Raw genomic sequence first — 18,093 nt, 5'->3', positions numbered from 1 at the left:
ACATCTGTTGAGCTATCCATCTTCAGAGTTCTCCCGGTCCACCACCATACCCCCGTTGCCGCCATGGAGAAAATCAACACCGGGGATGGACAACTTTTCATAAAGGTATGTGTTTCTACGCAGCAGTCGCCTGATAATTGAGATGATAGATACCGTCTGAGTATTCAGTCCTATAGTCAGCTAACGCGCGAGTTTGCATAGAATGTTGCTAGCTACGTTCGTACCCACGAGAAAGCCCTCGCCAATGCACTACAGCTCCGTCGTCAACCCACCAAAAATGCCATTCCCCAATCACACAGTGTTCCTTTGACCCCTGGTAGCTCTTTCGCCTCGACCTCGTCAACCCTAGCCGCGGCCTTTTCATCCGCAGCATTAAAATTCATGTCGCAGAACGCTAAAACCGCCAAACTGACATTGACCCCTCACCACCTTTTCTACCTTCTCTCCCGTTTTGAAGAATTGACCATTGCCGTTGGCCCTATGAACATCAGGTTGGAGAATATTCACACCGAGGTTTCGCAATCCTATGTTTCATTCCTGAACAAGCCCCCACAGTCCCGGGGTGATCGGGCTTCCATCCATTCGGTGTCCAGTGTTCGTAGTGTGATGTCTGGTATGACCGACCTCTGGTCATCTTTCCGCCTCGGATCCAAGGATACCCCAACCAAATCGGACAGGGCCAAGGCCGCCTTGGAAGCGGACCTGAAATACTTATATTCCGCCTTTACCAAGATCCCGTGTCTTCGTCTTGCACCGGACCACCGTGCTCCTCTGATATCTGGATATGAAGAATTTCCTTTTGATACGGCTGTGCCACTGCACTCGTTTAAGAATTTGAGCGCTTTAGAGATTATTGATCTAGACTACCGTTCTTTCTATGGTTGGGACAGATTGTCTGAGCAACTACGCACCTTGACCATCAAGAGAGCCCACTTGGATGACCCGGCCGATCTTTTAACGAGAATTGTGTTGGACGACATTGATAAACGCCGCCGACGGTCTGCCAAGTCGCAGCAGTCGCCTTCACTGGGGTGGACCAGTTCCAGCAGTCAGCCGCTTCACACTCCCGACCAAGCCAATTCCCTCTCAGCCCCCGGGTCTCCTATTGCGGACACAGCATTCGGAACCAGCACTAGTCCCAGATCTGCCCCGATGCTCCGAGGTGGTTCAGAAGGTGCCAAAATTCGTGCCAGGGCCGGAAGTGTCTCTCCGACTCGGCCAGTGACGAAGCACGGCCACCGTCGAGGCCAGTCTCGGCAAATTCGCCGCACGGGCTCCGCGAGCTCTGAATCAAGCGAGACCTCCACCAGCCATCGGAATGGAAGCTCCACAAACCTTCTCGCAGACGTCCTCTCGCCTTCAAAATGGCGATTCCTGCGACACCTGGGCCTTCCGGAGAACTCCCTGACATCCGTCTCTGCTGCCAGTCTCGCCCCTGTGTCCAACAGTCTCAACTCGCTCGATCTGTCCTCCAACCTCTTGACGGAGATTCCCGACGGTGTGGCGTCACTGGTGGCACTGAGAGCCCTCAACTTGTCGCATTGCATGATCGAGTCGCTTCATTCACTCACCCGGAATCCTCTTCCCGCTATCACCGTCCTCACCCTCCGCGGAAATCGCCTTCGTTCGCTCGCAGGTATCGAGCGGTTGCTCTCTTTAGAAAGATTGGATCTTCGTGACAACAACCTCACGGACCCGACAGAGATTGCCCGGCTGACCAGTCTTCCTGAAATACGGGAGATCTGGGTATCTGGCAATCCATTCGTCAAGACCCACTCTGGATATCGAGTTGTGATCATGAACCTCTTCCGCCGGACGCCTGGTTATTCCGAGGACATCATAATTGACGGTAGAGGTCCGGGATACACCGAGAGGAAGCAACTTGTTGAGCGAGTGGCAGAGCCTCAAGCTGCACCGGTTGTACGCTCCAGTCCGGCAGATGAATCAACGGTTGTGCAGAAGTCTACTATCTCGAAAGTCCCCAATGATCTTGCAATTTCCAAGCCTCAGGAGGGCGAGGGAGATTTGCACATTAATGGCACGCAGCTGAAGGAAAGTGACGGGGGAACCAACCGTCGCAAAAAGCTTCAACGACGCAGGATAGTGGACATCTCGGTGGACAACCCATTTACCACCGATGGTTTAGACAACACCGGAAGCAAGCCTCTTCCGGCCCTTCCCGTTCAGCAAATTCAACCGCCAGTTGACCATCCGATTGTCGTCCCTGTTGATCAGCCGTGGAGGCTGGACAGCGCCGCGCAATCTGGGTCATCAAGCATCCAAAGCCCCGAAAAACCTATGCATTCGCCCAGTTCTCCTCTTGTACAGGCGTTGCAGGGCAAGGACCGGACGATGGATGAAGAGTTCTGCCGCCAGCAGCTGGAAGTCCTTCGCCAGGACGTGGGCCATAACTGGCTAACTGTCCTCGGCGAGAATGACTGGGATAACTCCCATAAAGACTTCGCTCACAGCTCTGGTGCAGGCTTGGACCATTCCGCTCATATTTCTACACCTCCAATCACCCGCTCGAACACCCAGGCGATCCTGAGCGGACATGCGATTAGCGGATAAAATACCTTTCTTATTCACAGTTCACGGCCCATGACATCTGCTGCCGGCACTACTTTCGCCTCTCACGTTTTTATCTCATGACTCCCGGAATCCCTCCGTTGTGGATACGACGCTGTCCTGTTTCAGCAGGTCCTTTCATCTCTTTTCCTTATTTACGGGGACATAACTCCCCCCATGCGGTCCCCCGGGACTCATTTGAACAACATATCCCCGCACCAGCAGCTGATCATTCTATGCATTGTTTTCGGCGTTGGATGACTTATGAGACATGGTGGGTTGGATGTATGAACTATTTACGGCCGTCTTTGCTTTTCTTTTCGCTTTTCCATGTCTCCATTTCCCTTTTTCCAAAACGCATCCTGCGATGGCCCTTGATCTTTTCTTGGGACCGTCTTGATTCACGGAAGGCACAGTGAAAGACATCTCTTGTTTTTGGTTCTAGCGTTGTACTGTATGACTCTGAATTTCGGGCATGTTGGCGTTGGGAAGGATTTTTGACTTGTTTAATTCCCCTCTTGTTTCTTTCCCGTTTTTAATTCGTTTCTGTATGATGTTGCATGACTTCTGGACAAGCAGCATTGTATGAGACTAGAGCTCCGAGCTCATTTGAGAAGAATGCCAATTATTTTGGAGAGTTTCCTACTTTTCTACTTTCCTACCTCTACAAGCATCTACATATCCACTCTGCAAGTTGGATAGTGGATATAGAGACACAACGGCATTGTTGAATGGCACGATATCAATCTAAATGCATCAAAATGCACTATTTTAGTAGATCAGCCTCTTCTTTTCGTGCTTGGACCCCGTTTGGCGTCGAGGGCGTTGGGAGTCTCGACCTAGAACCCCCTCTATGCAGATTTTTTTTTCTGCATAAGCCAAAGCGCTTGTAACACAGAAGAAATAGAATGGAACAAATAGAATAATCGAATGAAAAGTAGGGGGAAGGGTGCTCTTATAAGTTCTATATATAATATCCCCCTCTCTCCTTGGGGAAGATCAAACACGCGCAAACACAAAATAGGAACTTCCCGCTTTCTCTTCAAAAAGATTCTCTTCTCTTCAACCTACCCCCATCTCCGTCACGTTTACGATCACGTCGTTCAATGTTGTTTTGAGAGAGTCTGACTATCATACACCCGAGAAAATTTTCTCCCTTGATTGAAATTTCCCTGTATCTCATCTTGGATTCTTCTCAACTCATTTCGACTCATCCACCCTCCGGCTTCTTTCATCCAAGTCGAATCGCTAAGAGTCCAGTAACTCTTTCGCTCAGCCTCGTTTACTTCGTGAGGCGTCTTGGAGCCCATTCTCTCCTCTGTCCACCGTGCGCATACCCAACAACTCGGATAGGCACCACCGTCCACACCCGTCTGGCATCTCTGCCAGAACCGTTCCCTCCTACCCTTTCTCCTGGCCGCTGGGGCCTTCTCTAGATCTGTTTGGTCTCGAAATATTCTGTTTGGTAGGCATCTATTCCTTTTCCCTCCGCTGCTGCTCCTCACAACGACCCCGACCGCCAAAGGGGGAGAAAATTCAACAAAAAATTTCGAGCGCGTTCGTCAATTTTGCTTCACCTTGGGATTTAGGATACAGACTGGACTTCGTTTTAATCGGACGCTCTATTAACTTGTTTTTCCGACAGTAACAGGACATAGCCGCCGCGTCATCAAATCTCTGTTATCCTCACCTGATCGCTCCGGAAGTCTCTCTTCCACCCTTCGCTTCTCTTTTCCTTCCACCTATTTTCTTCTTCTTTCTTTCGTGTTTTCGTTAGACGTTATTAGCCATGGCCGACCAGGAAGTGGATCTGGACTCGATCATCGACCGGCTCTTGGAGGTGAGGGGTAGCCGCCCTGGAAAGCAGGTTCAGCTGCTCGAGTCAGAGATCCGTTTCCTCTGCACCAAGGCTCGTGAGATTTTCATTTCTCAGCCCATTCTTCTCGAACTGGAAGCGCCCATCAAGGTACGAATTTTTTTTTTGTGTCCGAACGGTCTCTTGAGTCGGAATCGGCCTCCGTCTAACATGCGTCTCGCTAGATCTGCGGCGATATCCATGGCCAATACTATGACCTCCTGCGTCTCTTCGAATATGGCGGTTTCCCACCAGAGGCTAACTACCTCTTCCTCGGTGACTACGTCGACCGTGGCAAGCAGTCCCTCGAGACCATCTGCCTCCTCCTTGCATACAAGATCAAGTACCCTGAAAACTTCTTCATTCTGCGTGGAAACCACGAGTGTGCCTCGATCAACCGTATCTACGGTTTCTACGATGAATGCAAGCGCCGATACAACATCAAGCTCTGGAAGACTTTCACCGACTGCTTTAACTGCCTCCCCATTGCCGCCATCATTGATGAGAAGATCTTCACTATGCACGGTGGTCTGAGCCCGGATCTCAACTCGATGGAGCAGATCCGCCGTGTCATGCGCCCCACGGATGTAAGTTTCTCCCCTTCTCCGGTTTCACCCCCCCTTCTCTGGTGGATGTGGTTCTATTGGCAGCGAAAAGAAAAGTGGCAGTGTGGCGCTGGGTTCGTTCGGCTGAAGGCCAACATCGCTGACTGAAATAGATTCCCGACTGCGGTCTCCTGTGCGATCTCCTGTGGTCCGACCCCGATAAGGATATCACCGGCTGGAGCGAAAACGACCGAGGTGTATCATTCACGTTCGGCCCCGACGTGGTCTCGCGCTTCCTCCAAAAACACGATATGGATCTGATCTGCCGTGCACACCAAGTTGTTGAGGATGGATACGAATTCTTCTCCAAGCGCCAGCTGGTTACACTATTCAGTGCGCCCAACTACTGTGGTGAATTCGATAATGCCGGTGCAATGATGAGCGTGGACGAGAGTCTGCTCTGCTCCTTCCAGGTGAGTTATGGAATTTCCATCCCCGAGATCATTTTTCAGTTTCTAACCTTCCCTTTTTCTTCCGGTAGATCTTGAAACCAGCCGAGAAAAAGCAAAAGTACGTTTACGGTGGCATGAGCGCCGGCGGTCCCGTCACTCCTCCGCGAAAGCAAAAGAAGAAATAAAAGAATCAATACGAGCTTCCCCATGTGCAGCAGGTTCGGGCGGAGATAAGCCTTTCACAAATCTCTTTAACAGCGCCCTCATGACATCCTCCCTACAACCCCCGCGAGTCCCCCACCGGATCCACGAAAACGATGAACGACCGAGGAACCCCTCATCCGCACCCAGGGTAGCCCGATATTCCTCAACTCCCGCACCGATAATATCACAGTCACATTCTCAACTCCTCCAGACCCCCGGGCTCTCTCCCTAAGTGCGACATGCGATAAAAACCACAACAGTCACCCATCATTTCCTGGCCCGTGCGACCCTCTGTACTTCCGGAGCGGAGTTCAAATGCTTATTTCTTCGTTGTTTCTCGACTTCTCTGTCTCTGTTTCTAACCATCTGGACTGGAATGTTTTTCCTTTCGGCATCTCGGGAACGGGGTAGGGAAACTGGTTATCTTTTCTCTTTTTTCTCTTACTTCTTATTGTCGTGTTCCTTGACCACATGTGTTGTTGTTTTCTTATCGAATTCTATTCGTCTTTCGAATCGCCTTTCTAGTCCGACACGTACGAGGCGGTAGTAGTACCTCTGTCCTGCTAATGCATCGTATATTGGATTGGGAATGGGTGTCTATGTTACTAGCGGTGTTCTGTGAATCTAGTTCGGCCATGGAATGGTTTCTTCGGAGGTCTAGATTGTTATATGGGCTGTGAGAATCACATTTGAGTTTATGTCGGTCAAGATATCTGTCGTATTTTATAATGGGTAGTTAATTCCGCCCTTGTTGGTACTTGAATAGATTCAAGATATGAGTATCCCAGTATGATAACATCTTACGTAGGGAGGTAGCAATAGCAGTTCAATATTATATATAAATGGTCACGTGCCCTGTGCTTTCCAGGGTAAAGTTCACGGGTAGCTTTAGCTAGCGCCTTCCCCTACCGAGGTCCACTACCTAGGTACCTACCTACCCAGGTGCTACCGTGTTAGGCTACCTTAATTCGACTCCTTTACTCCATACATATGAATATGAACCCTACTATAAAACACCAGTTGCAATATAGGCTAGTTAGGGGACTTGATGTCCTCACAACCTAACTAATCTATCAACCTTTCATCATCCGGTCCAAAATGAGAGCCATTTCGAGATTGTTTAAAAGACCATACAAGACCTTGCCGGGAAAAGTGAGCTCTTGGGGCGGTAATCATGATCTGTTTGAGCACTCTTCTGGTCGGTTTCTGTGAGTTGTGTTCAGCGATCTGATCTTAATATCTATGGATGTCAATTGCCTTATGCTAACGTGATTTGTCAAACCAGATTCAATGAAAAGCTCCGGCGCGCTGAGTGCCATCTTAGATTCGATGTGGATGCACTTGCTAGAGCAGTATGTCATTCTGTCAGCAGACATCTCAATGACATGGTTTCAATCACCAAACTCGCTGAAGGTGGTTTCAACCGTGTTCTGCAAATCACCTTCGATGATGGCTATGCCGTGCTTGCAAGACTACCCTACAACACAACTGTTCCCAAGCACCATGCTGTGGCTAGTGAGGCTGCCACTCTCGCTTTCCTGCGTTCCCATGGCGTCCCTGTCCCGAAGGTTCTCGGGTATTCTCCGGATCACGCAAACGCCGTTGGAGCCGAGTACATTCTGCTCGAAAAGATCGACGGAACGCCCTTAAGTGATCAGTGGTTTTCTATGGATACGAAGACCCGAGTTAAGATAATGAAGCAGATTGTCGAGGTAGAGAAACAATTCATGAGCATTGGATTTCCAGCGAATGGGAGCCTTTACTATCGGCGTGACCTCAGCTACTCATCGGGAGCTATTCCTGTCTCTCAAAATTCCGATTTATCTTCACCAGATCAAATTGTCATCGGCCCAACTGCACAGTATGAATGGTGGTATCAGGAGCGGGCATTACTAGAGATTGACCGTGGTCCATGTACGTTCCATCTCACGTTGTTTCTCGTCCGCAGATTTTGACTTAAATAGGGAGTACGTTTACTACATGCTTCGAAGCACCTGCCAGGCGTGAAATGGACTTCTGTGGACGATTCGGCAAACCGCGTCTTCACGTTGAACGATATCTCCGAGAATTGCACCAGTTTCAGAAACGATCCCCCGCTCAGCACCAGCTTCTCCTTTCCGACTATCTAAAGCTAGCGCCTTATCTCGAAGTCCCACCAGATCACCCTCTATCTCGGCCAACTCTCCGCCATCCGGACTTTTCGCCTAATAACATCTTAGTAAATGCGTCTAGCGACGTAGTGGGAATCATTGATTGGCAGCATGCGGTAGTCCTGCCACTCTGCCTATGTGCCGGTATACCGAAGCATTTCCAGAATTGGGGCGATCCGTTATCAGAAACGCTGGCCAAACCAGAGGTCAAACTACCGGAGAATTTCGACCAGCTAAGCCAGGAAGAGCAAGCAATGGTCCAGGAGACGATGCGAAAACGGATTGTCCATTTCTACTATGCGGCATTGACTATGACGCGCTTACCGGATCATTTTGATGCTTTCCGAGACGAAAACTCCATGCTCCGAGCCAAGCTATTCCAATATGCCGGCGCCCCTTGGGAAGGCGACTCCGTCTCATTGAAGTACGCTCTTATACAGACGTATCGAAACTGGCCGATGTATCTTGATGGAGAATCGAAACATACACAGTCTCCCGAGATTCCGGTCCATTATTCCGAGGAAGAGATTGAGCAGTGCCTAGATGATTACAAGCAGGAGCAGGAGAAGTTGCAAGAATTGGCGGAGATGAGGGATATCATAGACACGGACGCTCTTGGTTGGGTCCCAAATGAGGACGAGCTTGAAAGGTCTATGGCGGTCATCAAGGCCATCAAGGAAGACTTGATGGCAAATTCAAGCACCGGTATTGAGAAGACGGCGCTCCTGGACCACTTCCCTTTTGACGATCATGATGAACATGTATGATTATAAGCGCTTGATGTCGAAGATATCCATCCTGATGTGCTCGCGATGGGGTAGGGGGGTTCATGCGGAGTCACGACGGAGCTGAAGCTGTGCTTCGCTAAGCGATTCGCAGATCGAGGAAGAATACTATCGTTTCACAAGTGCGCCACGAGGATGTATCTTATATCTTATCCTTACGGACGAAGCTTTCCGGTCTAGAAGTTCGCATGCGCTTTATTTATATGGTTTTCGAAATGTAATTTGCGAAGGTAGTGTGAATCCTGTGGTTCATGATGTCTTCGGTGTGATTGGTACATGGACGGAAATGAATCCCTCTAGGGCTCTACTGTCCCGGAGAAGCATCGACCCAATGCAGAGCTAGGAAACGAACTGTATCAATTGACGGAAGAACGTGCAGACCATAGTCAATAGAGTGTTCGATATGTAGCAACTATCAGCCATGAGATTCCGCGTCACTGAAACCGAACACAATTGTAGACGCGAACAAATCATTCCTATACTTTGTACCAAAAAAGAAAGAAATTCGAGTCTTTAGACTATAGTAACCAGGAAAAACCAGCTAGCTAGCTCAATCAAAAGCGCAGAGCACAAGAAGGAAGAATTGAACAAACATGACGAGTGAGGTACATTGTCGAGTGACACATTCAAGACATACAGGTACGTCCGGGGATAAAGTTGGATTGGGTTTGTGGGAGGGGGTGTGGAGCATAGCTAGATATGGGGTGTTCGGGTGTAGAGGAATGTCGGAGAAAGCTGAAGCCAAAGCCAGCCAGTTTCATTTCACTTGGATTCTTGGTATGGATTTGGGCTTAGCTGGTTGGGAAGGGGATCGGTTGTGTCGGGGGAACAGAGAAGACTCTCTGTTTAAACGTATTGGGACAACCATCTGATTCCCTCGCCGTATCCTGCGAGAGAGGAGAAAAGTTAATTATAATTGTTCGAATGGGTGCTTAGCCACCACGATCCCGGTTTCCACGGTATATCAAGGTTCCTCGGGTTCGACGAAACTTACCCTGTCTCATAACAACACTGCACATGAACACCTCGATAGGCCGGATACCCTCGAGAGGGACCTTGCCCTTACCAGTAGTCTGGTAGAGACCGAGCTGGTGGCGCAGCTCATCCTCGCTGACGGCATTGGGGTGATCGATCTTGTTTCCGAGAACGAGGAAGGGAACCTTGGAGAGCTCCTCCATGGCGAGGAGAGCGTCGAGCTCGGCCTTCGATTCGGGGAAGCGCTCGTAATCCTTGGCATCGACCAAGAAGACGATGCCGCTCACTTCGGGGAAGTAGTCTTTCCAGAGACGGCGGGCTGAACGGAGAAGGTAGGCTCGTTAGTTATGTTCTATCTCAAGATCGACTGCGGAGGGGTGTTTGTTTATGTTGCTTGGCAGTATGCTGGCGCAACATCACGAGTCCCCATCAAGAGTGTCACTCACCCTGCTGGTGACCACCGAGATCGAAGGTCGTGAAGCGGTTGTTGCCGATAGCCAACTCCTCGGAGGTCGGGTGTGCGGTAGGTTGCAGGACGGCGACACGGTCGTTCTGTTGAATGTCCTGTCAGCAAACAGCCCCATACAGCGTCCAGTCCTCATTTCTCCTGTGCTATATCCAAGCACCCGAATCTGTGGGGCAACCCAGCGCAACCAGACTCGAGCCATGTTGCCATCGAAATTCAAAAACAAAAGGGCTAGGTCTTCTATTCCCGAACTCAACACCAACGCTCGACTCACCTTCAACATGTGCAGCAGCGTCGTCTTGCCGGCATTGTCCAGACCGAGGAACAGGAGCTTGGCGTGCTTATTGAGGAGACCCAGCGAGGCCAGGATATCGTAAACTACAAGACACGAAGAGAGATCAGCAAATTGCACCTTGTACCTCGAGACACACATCTCGATCACAAGCAAGCCGGTACCGCGGCACAGCCGTCGCGTGAGTCGGGGTCGGAGTCGGAATGAAGTCATGCTCAGTTCCAACGCAGCTAAGCTGCCCAGAGAGATATCTCGTTCCTTCTTCCTCGGTGGCCGGGTGCGGCCCCGGACGGTGACTGCAAGTGATCGGGTGTGGTATCGGGAGGGTACTTACACCAGTTGACGATCCACATGGTGAAAGGCCGGAGTCAGGAAATAATGGATGAGGGTGACGAGCAGGGATCACAGCTTAAGATCAGTGACGAGCCGATTGGGAGAGGTGGATGGACCGGGGTTGGAAGAGATAAAAGCAAAGAAGACAGGTTTGATGTTGTTTTCGGGGATCGAGTTTGGTGCCTTAGGCAGGAAGACGGAATCATCGCGCAGCGATAAGCTACGACTTGGGGATTTGGGCTGATTTGGGTATATATGGATGGTTTTGTAGGTTCTTCTTTGATTTGTTGGGAATATTGATCATAATTGCGTACCTCTCTCTGGCTAAGTCTATCGTGGCAAAGGCTCGCCACTACTCTTGAGTCTCGTGATACGATTACTGTTTCCATCTACTATACCTAGGTAGGAAAGGTTCATCTAAAATATATTCATATTCACTCCCATCAAACAGATGGATCTCTTTATTCACAATGCGGAAAAGCCAGAAAGGGGGTATATGCACCGCAGCCATGCAAGACAACAAAGGAAGCGACCTTCAGCAAGTCCATAGGACTGCAGTATAAGGAAAGAGGGAAAAGAAAGGATAAGATATACTTCCGACAGAAAATGCAAAGAAAGAGCCACCTCCGTGTAGGAATTATTGAAGAAAAGGGGGAAAAGGGATAAGGGTAAAGCAACCATTCATGTAGATAACACAAAGTGGGTTAATATATATAAGAAAGCGAAAGGCACTCGGATCGCTGACCGAGTAGGGGAAGACAAAAAAAAGAACCCCGGGGAAAAAAAGTGACAAGAAGTATGTACAAGTCAAATAAACAGAGGGGTGAAACTTTTCCATACAAGTTCCATAGGTAGGGATACCTAAACAGATAGGACGAGCTGGGCGTCTTGACCGACGCCGTAAGCTCTGCACCTCTCAGCAACTTCGAGGCCAAGCTCCTTCATCCGTTCGGCTCCATGGCCTGGAACAGGCCGTTTGCCCATCTGCTCTTTGGCAGCTTTGCGGCAATGTTGACGCCAGAACTTTTCTTTGCGTTTCTGGCGCTTCTTCTCGAGCCCTTCGACAATGTCGACTGGGCCGCGAGTGTGTAGCTCACGGGTACGTGAGTGTTCGTGCTCTGGCGACTCAGAGAATGGCGGGATGCCTTGCCACCTGTGATCTTTGTCCAGGCCGGTGAAGAAAGGGTTGGGGACACGGGGAAGTGACTTGGTACGGACGAGAGGCCGGCGCTGAACCAGGTGGCTGATGTTGACACCTCCGATAGACTCGACGATGGGCATATCATCGGTGATTTCCCACGTCGCTGGGGTGGACGACTTCGCTTTCATGGGTGGGGGTGGGGACTTGAGACGCTTGGGAGACGTGCGGCCAGCGCGACGGGGTGGTGGGGACATCAAACGTCTGGGGGAGCGACGGGGTGATTGTCTGCGGGCATCGCCCTCTGGCCTTCCTCGGGTAATTTCATCGCGGCGACCTGTGACGGAGCACATGCTGGAAATCTCCTCCTCGGATGGTTCGAGGTCCTCATTGTCCTCCGGGTCGCTGGTGGGGAAGCTAGGATCGATATCTTGCGGAATGATAACTTCTTTTAGGCGGCGTCGTTCTTCGAGGCAAGTTTTGTAGGCGAGTTCGAGGGGGCGATCCTCATCCAGGGTTCCACAGACAAAGTCGGTGCTGTCAGGAAGGTTCGGGGTCTTCGGACGAATACTGATGCTCTTGGAGGTCTTCGAAGTGCGACGGCTAGTGATCCTTTGCACGGGGGCTGGGAGCCAGTTCGAGTGATCATCAGTCATGGAGTCGAAGGATGTGTTCGAGGCCCGGCGTTCCATGGTCGAGGGGCGTGCATCGGTGGATTGACTGGAGGGTTCTGGGATATGGTGTGATGATCCCCAAAATTCGATGTCGGAGCCATCATCGTCGCTCTCGTCCGAATCTGCGAAGCCAGCCTCATTGTCCGATTCGTTGCCGTCGTCCGAAGAGAAGTCGTGCACGGTCTCGTCGTCGTCAGGAAGGTCCTCCATATCCTCTTCCTCCTCCAAAGCCTCTTCCTCTGCCTGTTCACCGAGCCGTCGGATAGCCATCTCTTTCTTCATACAATCGTTCAAAGTAATCTTTTGAGTATAGTCAGCCTCCCTGTTTACCCATTCATCGTCTTCGTCCATTGAGCTAGCAAATTCGTGGAATCGAGTAGCTTCGGATTCCTCGAACTTGCCCAGTCCACTGGTCGGGACACCTTTGCGCTCTGTAGACGCAGAGACAGACTTATCATTGGAAACCTCCTTCGGAGTTTCCTTCGGGGTGGGAGATGCTTTGCGAGCAGCAGGTGCAGGGGAGCCACGGTATCGCGGCCGGGGGAGGGCTTGCGTGTCGGAGATCTCTCTCTCTGGCAGGCAGTCTCTCGTCCAGGGCACGCGAAAGTAAGTGTGGTTTTGCGCTTGAGGGGTTGAATCGAGACATCCTCCGAGGGGAGTTCCTTTGGTGCTTGGGCTCTGGGCGTGACTACTTGTGACCCAGAAGGTGAGACGGGAGATCCCAGCTCATTCTTCTCATCAGTCTTACGACCACAAGCGAAGCTAATGCATCGCTTGCGGCCAAGGTTGGCCTCGACAGAAGTTTCACTGGCATCAACGACCTTCACCTTGGGTGTCAAATTCTTCTTTCCCATCAACGCGGCATTTTTCATCATTTGAGGTGGTAAAGGTGGGCTGGGAGTATTAGACAAGGATGGACTCGTGAGGCCGCCGTCGCTGGTCAACTCGGCGGTCGAGACGCCACTGATGTTGCTATGCGGGTAGGATCGGTACATGTAGGAGTCATAGTGGGAGGCGTGTGGATCGGTTGGGGACATCTCCGGGCTGCTCTTCAACGCGCGCGTGAGCAGTGATTCCTTGCGGTTCACTGTCGGCCGGGAAAGCACAATCTGGTCGGAGTTCATCGAGGTGGCGTGCATGACGTTTTCAGGGGGTTCATCCACGTCCTCGGGCACGTCGGCCTCGCCATGTGCCGGCTTGCTGGACGAGTTGGGCGAGAGGAGCATCTTCAATAGGTTATGGAAAGAAAACGTTCTTTCTCCGTCCCGAGTCTGTGCCATGGTTTCGAAAGGAAGAAAGAAGGGTTCGCGGTATAGTTCCAGTATAGCAAAGGGAGGAGGGTGAGGCAAGTGGCGTAGGATCGAGTTGAAGGCGAGGTTAAGACGTTGCTTGAAAGAGGTCTTTCATTCAACGAATGCTGTCCTTGATAATCGATCAATGTAAAATCGATCGACCTTGAGGGCAGAACAAGATGTCCCGAACGAGGACTAACGTCATGATATAAACCGCATGACTAGGGGGTTTCGAGACGAAGAAGGGTATTCGCCAAGATCGATAATTGTGCCTAAGAATGGCAACTCAATGTTGAGGAGCTGGAGACTAGATCTGATTCTCGAATACCTCCAGGCTTGAAGGTCCGTGCTTTTCGGATCTCGATAAAGAAAAAGGAAAAAGGAGAGGAATGTCGAGAATGTCAAGAAACGAAAAATGGAGTGGAGATTATAAAGAGGAATAAAAGGAAGTAAAAGGAAGGAGAAGTTTGGGGAAAGGTTGACAATAATAACAGAACAGGAAGATCGCGCATAGAAAAGGTGCAGGGGTCTCCGATGTCTTGGAGGGGGGAAGTGGTGGGAGTGACGATACGGCAGCTCGGCACTGTCGTTTTGGGAATAGTCTGGTCTTTTTTGAATTTTTTATTTTATTTTTCCCTTTCCCACGTTTTTTTTATTTTTCAATTTCCGTTCTTTTCGTAATTTTTCTAATTTCCCTAACCTTTTGGGATTTCCTCTTTTTTTTTTCTTGCTTTTTTCTCTTTTCACCCCATGGACCCCCAATTTTTTCAATTTGCCTTACAATGTACTCCGATTTCTATGGCCGTGTTGTACCTGACTAAGAAATATGTCTTGCCACTGGTGGTTCCTGCGCTACTACTTCGTACATTGTACTATATACATATGTATAGTCTTTCTTTTTATTTCTTGATTTCTTTATGGCTATACTGTTCTATATTAATCTTGGTATCTATATTAAGTGCTTCGTTTTAGAAAAGAATATAAATGTATTCAACATAACGGGTCTCATTTCGAGTATGGAGGTCAATTGATTCAGGTGGACCATGATGACCATTGCCTGTTGAGTCGGTGGCCGCTGGCTATGAGGGATTTTGTGCTGGGACTAAACCCGTTTCAGGGTCACTTTTTCTCCTTCGAAACCCCCCCATTGAACCTGACCTCTCTTAATACTTGCCGTGGACTGTGCGAATCCACTTACATGAAATTCTGGTACGAAATAGTAATCAAGAAAAATCTGCCTTGATATCTTCACCGTACATTGTAGTACTACCTAGGTATATCTGTACTCCGTGTATATTGTAGAACCTCCGGAGGCAACTTTTTTATTGGTGGCTCGTATTGGTATGGTCATATCCCAGTTACAGAGGCCACTCACATAATGAAAATCGGTATGAAAAATACTCATTGTGCCTGAACGCTGCCGAGCCGTCCACGGGTCAGCCTTGACCGAACTTGCCCTAAAGCGAACGTTAACAGGCTGAATTCTCTTACTCGACCGAAACTCGTAATGAGAAGATAACTCAAAAAACTATAAACGCGCCGTACGCGCTTCACGGTTTCTACTTCGATTGTCTACATCAGGCTCTTGGCAGTCTTCGCCGAGCTCTCGAGTCATACCTGAATGCTTGGTATTGATTCCTGTTCTCTGCCCTTGCTCCTAATGCGGAAGACTCCCTTCATCTGACGTAGAGTGACATGGGATATTAGTCATTTACTTACTCACAACTTGCTCTCCCCGTCTTAGCCTTACACAATTTCAAAACTCATGACTCAAGTCCGGAGCTTCTCGGGTACAGAAGTCTTGGGTAGATTGGAGGTTGCATATTGTGCAAGACAAACTATACGCCGTACGGGCTGTGTACTCCGTACAGAAGTACTACGTGTAGTACATATGGATACTACACACAGAGTCGTATCCACTGTCCCCGAACTCACCTCAAAATGGACTCTTGGCTCTGCTCCTTCCCGGTAGATCAGTCTTGGTATACTTAAACATCGCACATAGCCTTGGAGTACAGGCGGTACATCCAGTATTTGTAAGGAGTAGATATAATCGATGATCTCCATTGGTTCTCGTTCCAGTGCCAAGTCCAAAGGCAGTCGTGTTCTCTACTAGGGATGCCCAGCCCAACCCTTTGCCAGCACGGCCTCCTTCGACCCTCCAAATTTAGACATCAACCGTTTCGTCATCCAGAGGCGAAGCGATCATGATCGTCAAGTTGGGCATGCAATCGATCTACAGTACGGAGTACAACATACAGCTCGCGGAGTACGATGAGATATTTCAACAGGCAGCTTGGTTTCTCATCATCTCCACACAACTAATCACCGAAGGCAGAAAGGAAAATCCCTCTATGCCCGATAACAGACAAGCATGAGTAACCTGCATTAAAGCCTACGAAGATTTGCACGTTACAAAGAACAGCGGTCAGCCACGATCACTATCAGCCCTAGACCGGCTGACCGGGCAAGATCTTCCCTGCGCAAACCAGTCTCCAAAGTATATCGCGTAACTCGGACAATAAAAAACTCCTTTAAGAAAAGAAAAACTTGAAAATATCCACCAGTAATCGAAAAGATCACCCGAGGTTGACAAGTCGCACTGGTTCCCGGAGATATGCAGACTGCAGCCACCAACCCCTCGTTAAACCTGTAGGGCCCTGAACCCCCGTTCAGATCGCGACAAGCTTCTCGAATCCGAGGAGATCCCCCCACAGTCCGTTTGTTCGAGCAGGCATAACCCCTGTAAGCGAAACCCAAGCTCACTGAATTGCATATGCCCTCGAGCCGGGTGACCGTGGGAAATGAGTTGAGTTTGGAATCGAATTGTGGAAGAAGCTTGTTGGCAACGCAACGGCTGTGCGGCGGGGATGACCCGGGTTCGAAGCCATTGAGTTCATATTGCTTCAATTTCCCTGTCGGGCTTTGATTTTATATTTGCTTTTTATTTCTTTGTTCCTTTGTCATTTTGTTTACATATTACGTACATTGGACAAGGACAATTGTCGACGGGCGAGCGGCGGTCTTGCATAAAAAGCGATTCGCCGTGTTCTAGTATGTTTCTTACGTCTTCAGTTCCCTAATAGGGGGAAGGGAACCGGGGCGCGAAACACTGTTTTGAAAATATACATCGTATCCGAAATTGCACAAGGATACGAATGTACCCAAACTGTCTACAAAGTCCTCTTGTACATGGAGGACAAAAGTTCCCGCGCTGACAGCGACATCGCCGGCGGGATTAGAAACGGCTGTTTTCTTGGCCACCCCTCACTCCTTGGGACTTGGACTTGGGCTTGGGCTCTCTCCCGCCAAAACGGGAAGAAATTAAAAGGCCAATCCTGGGCGATAATACGGTTGGGATATTGTGGAATGGGCCAAGAAGACCCGACCCCCTCCCGATCCCACGGAGAAGTTCTCCCAAGTGGAGTAGGAAAGAGCGACAAGTTTGCAGAGGATGTTCTATACGGGGATATGGTTTGATATGGGAGGGTCACTAGTAGTAGCGTTGTGTTCGTGGCACGATGGGATTGTAAAATTGAATTGTGGGAATTTCTCCGGTCATCGTGGCAGTCACTAAGACGATTAGCAATTTGACCCGCTTGTATAGCACTTACCCCAACTCCAAGTCGCCAAGTGTACTCCGTGTGTTGTAAGTAATGTGTCTAGCGCAATAAGGTGTGAACTGTGCGGGGGTACGGGCAGAGGATGGCACGAGCTGGATGTTTATTTCCAAACGTTATCGAACTGTATATTTTGTACTCCGTATACTCCAAATTGAAGCGCATAGAATAATACCAGAAATGGTTGACCGGGAAGACCAGGAGAAGTGGAGTGGTCCAGAAGTAACGAGATTGGACGAATGCAAGCTGCAATGCGCGATAAGCGGGACGGGTAAATGGTTTGAAACAGCCCGAGGATTTACCAGAGCATTTATGTTGTAAGTACTTAAGACAATGTATGAGGCATTTTCATCTTCCTCCACTTTTGGCACTTTGGGGCTACTGCACTGTGCCAGATGCAGTTACGAAAGCCCTGTCGGCGTTTGCTCTTGTTTCTCTATACGGAGTACGGAGTAGTAGGGATTGACTTTTGAATATTCTTGTCTCAAATAATATACTGTCGTCCTTCCAAGATTGACATCACTTGACTCTGATTTCGATTGATTTCAATCTCCCAATTTGGAAAAAGGCTATCCTCGCTTTGTTCTATCATTACTCCGTAGGGAGCACAGGAATGTGCGGTCTTGGCAGATCGTGGATATTCCCCCGAGAACAAAGAGGTCCTACATGTTTCACACAAAGACAATACACAAGGACTAATAAATCATACCAATTGCTGGTCTGTGCAGGATATCTCTAGTATGG

The 18,093-nt window shown here is 49.5% G+C and overlaps 5 protein-coding genes across 5 annotated transcripts; 3 read left to right on the top strand and 2 right to left on the bottom strand.

Annotated features, from left to right (window-relative positions):
- Positions 1 to 63: 63 nt before the first annotated feature.
- N7489_004509 (leucine-rich repeat domain-containing protein) lies at positions 64 to 2,571 on the top strand (the record flags this gene model as incomplete). Its single annotated transcript, XM_056710261.1, has 2 exons — positions 64 to 105; positions 202 to 2,571. The coding sequence occupies 2 exons, from the start codon at positions 64 to 66 to the stop codon at positions 2,569 to 2,571; spliced, it is 2,412 nt and encodes an 803-aa protein (XP_056568682.1).
- Positions 2,572 to 4,357: 1,786 nt separating this feature from the next.
- glcA (type 1 serine/threonine-protein phosphatase catalytic subunit GLC7) lies at positions 4,358 to 5,605 on the top strand (the record flags this gene model as incomplete). Its single annotated transcript, XM_056710260.1, has 4 exons — positions 4,358 to 4,534; positions 4,609 to 5,010; positions 5,142 to 5,441; positions 5,510 to 5,605. The coding sequence occupies 4 exons, from the start codon at positions 4,358 to 4,360 to the stop codon at positions 5,603 to 5,605; spliced, it is 975 nt and encodes a 324-aa protein (XP_056568681.1).
- A 1,404-nt stretch (positions 5,606 to 7,009) lies between these two features.
- Positions 7,010 to 8,541, top strand: N7489_004507 (uncharacterized protein; the record flags this gene model as incomplete). The annotated part of the gene is made up of 2 exons (XM_056710259.1): positions 7,010 to 7,538; positions 7,589 to 8,541. The coding sequence occupies 2 exons, from the start codon at positions 7,010 to 7,012 to the stop codon at positions 8,539 to 8,541; spliced, it is 1,482 nt and encodes a 493-aa protein (XP_056568680.1).
- An 864-nt stretch (positions 8,542 to 9,405) lies between these two features.
- On the bottom strand, positions 9,406 to 10,645 carry sar1 (Arf family GTPase SAR1; the record flags this gene model as incomplete). Its single annotated transcript, XM_056710258.1, has 5 exons — positions 9,406 to 9,446; positions 9,554 to 9,853; positions 9,981 to 10,086; positions 10,275 to 10,378; positions 10,627 to 10,645. 5 exons carry the CDS (start codon positions 10,643 to 10,645, stop codon positions 9,406 to 9,408), a joined length of 570 nt encoding a protein of 189 aa, XP_056568679.1.
- An 841-nt stretch (positions 10,646 to 11,486) lies between these two features.
- On the bottom strand, positions 11,487 to 13,663 carry N7489_004505 (DUF2457 domain-containing protein; the record flags this gene model as incomplete). Its single annotated transcript, XM_056710257.1, has 2 exons — positions 11,487 to 13,005; positions 13,038 to 13,663. 2 exons carry the CDS (start codon positions 13,661 to 13,663, stop codon positions 11,487 to 11,489), a joined length of 2,145 nt encoding a protein of 714 aa, XP_056568678.1.
- Between the last annotated feature and the right edge of the window lie 4,430 nt (positions 13,664 to 18,093).

The sequence above is a fragment of the Penicillium chrysogenum genome, assembly GCF_028827035.1.
Source record: "Penicillium chrysogenum strain IBT 35668 chromosome Unknown utg000002l_segment0_segment0, whole genome shotgun sequence".
Lineage (NCBI taxonomy): Eukaryota > Fungi > Ascomycota > Eurotiomycetes > Eurotiales > Aspergillaceae > Penicillium > Penicillium chrysogenum.
This window is presented reverse-complemented; position numbering and strand designations above follow the sequence as displayed.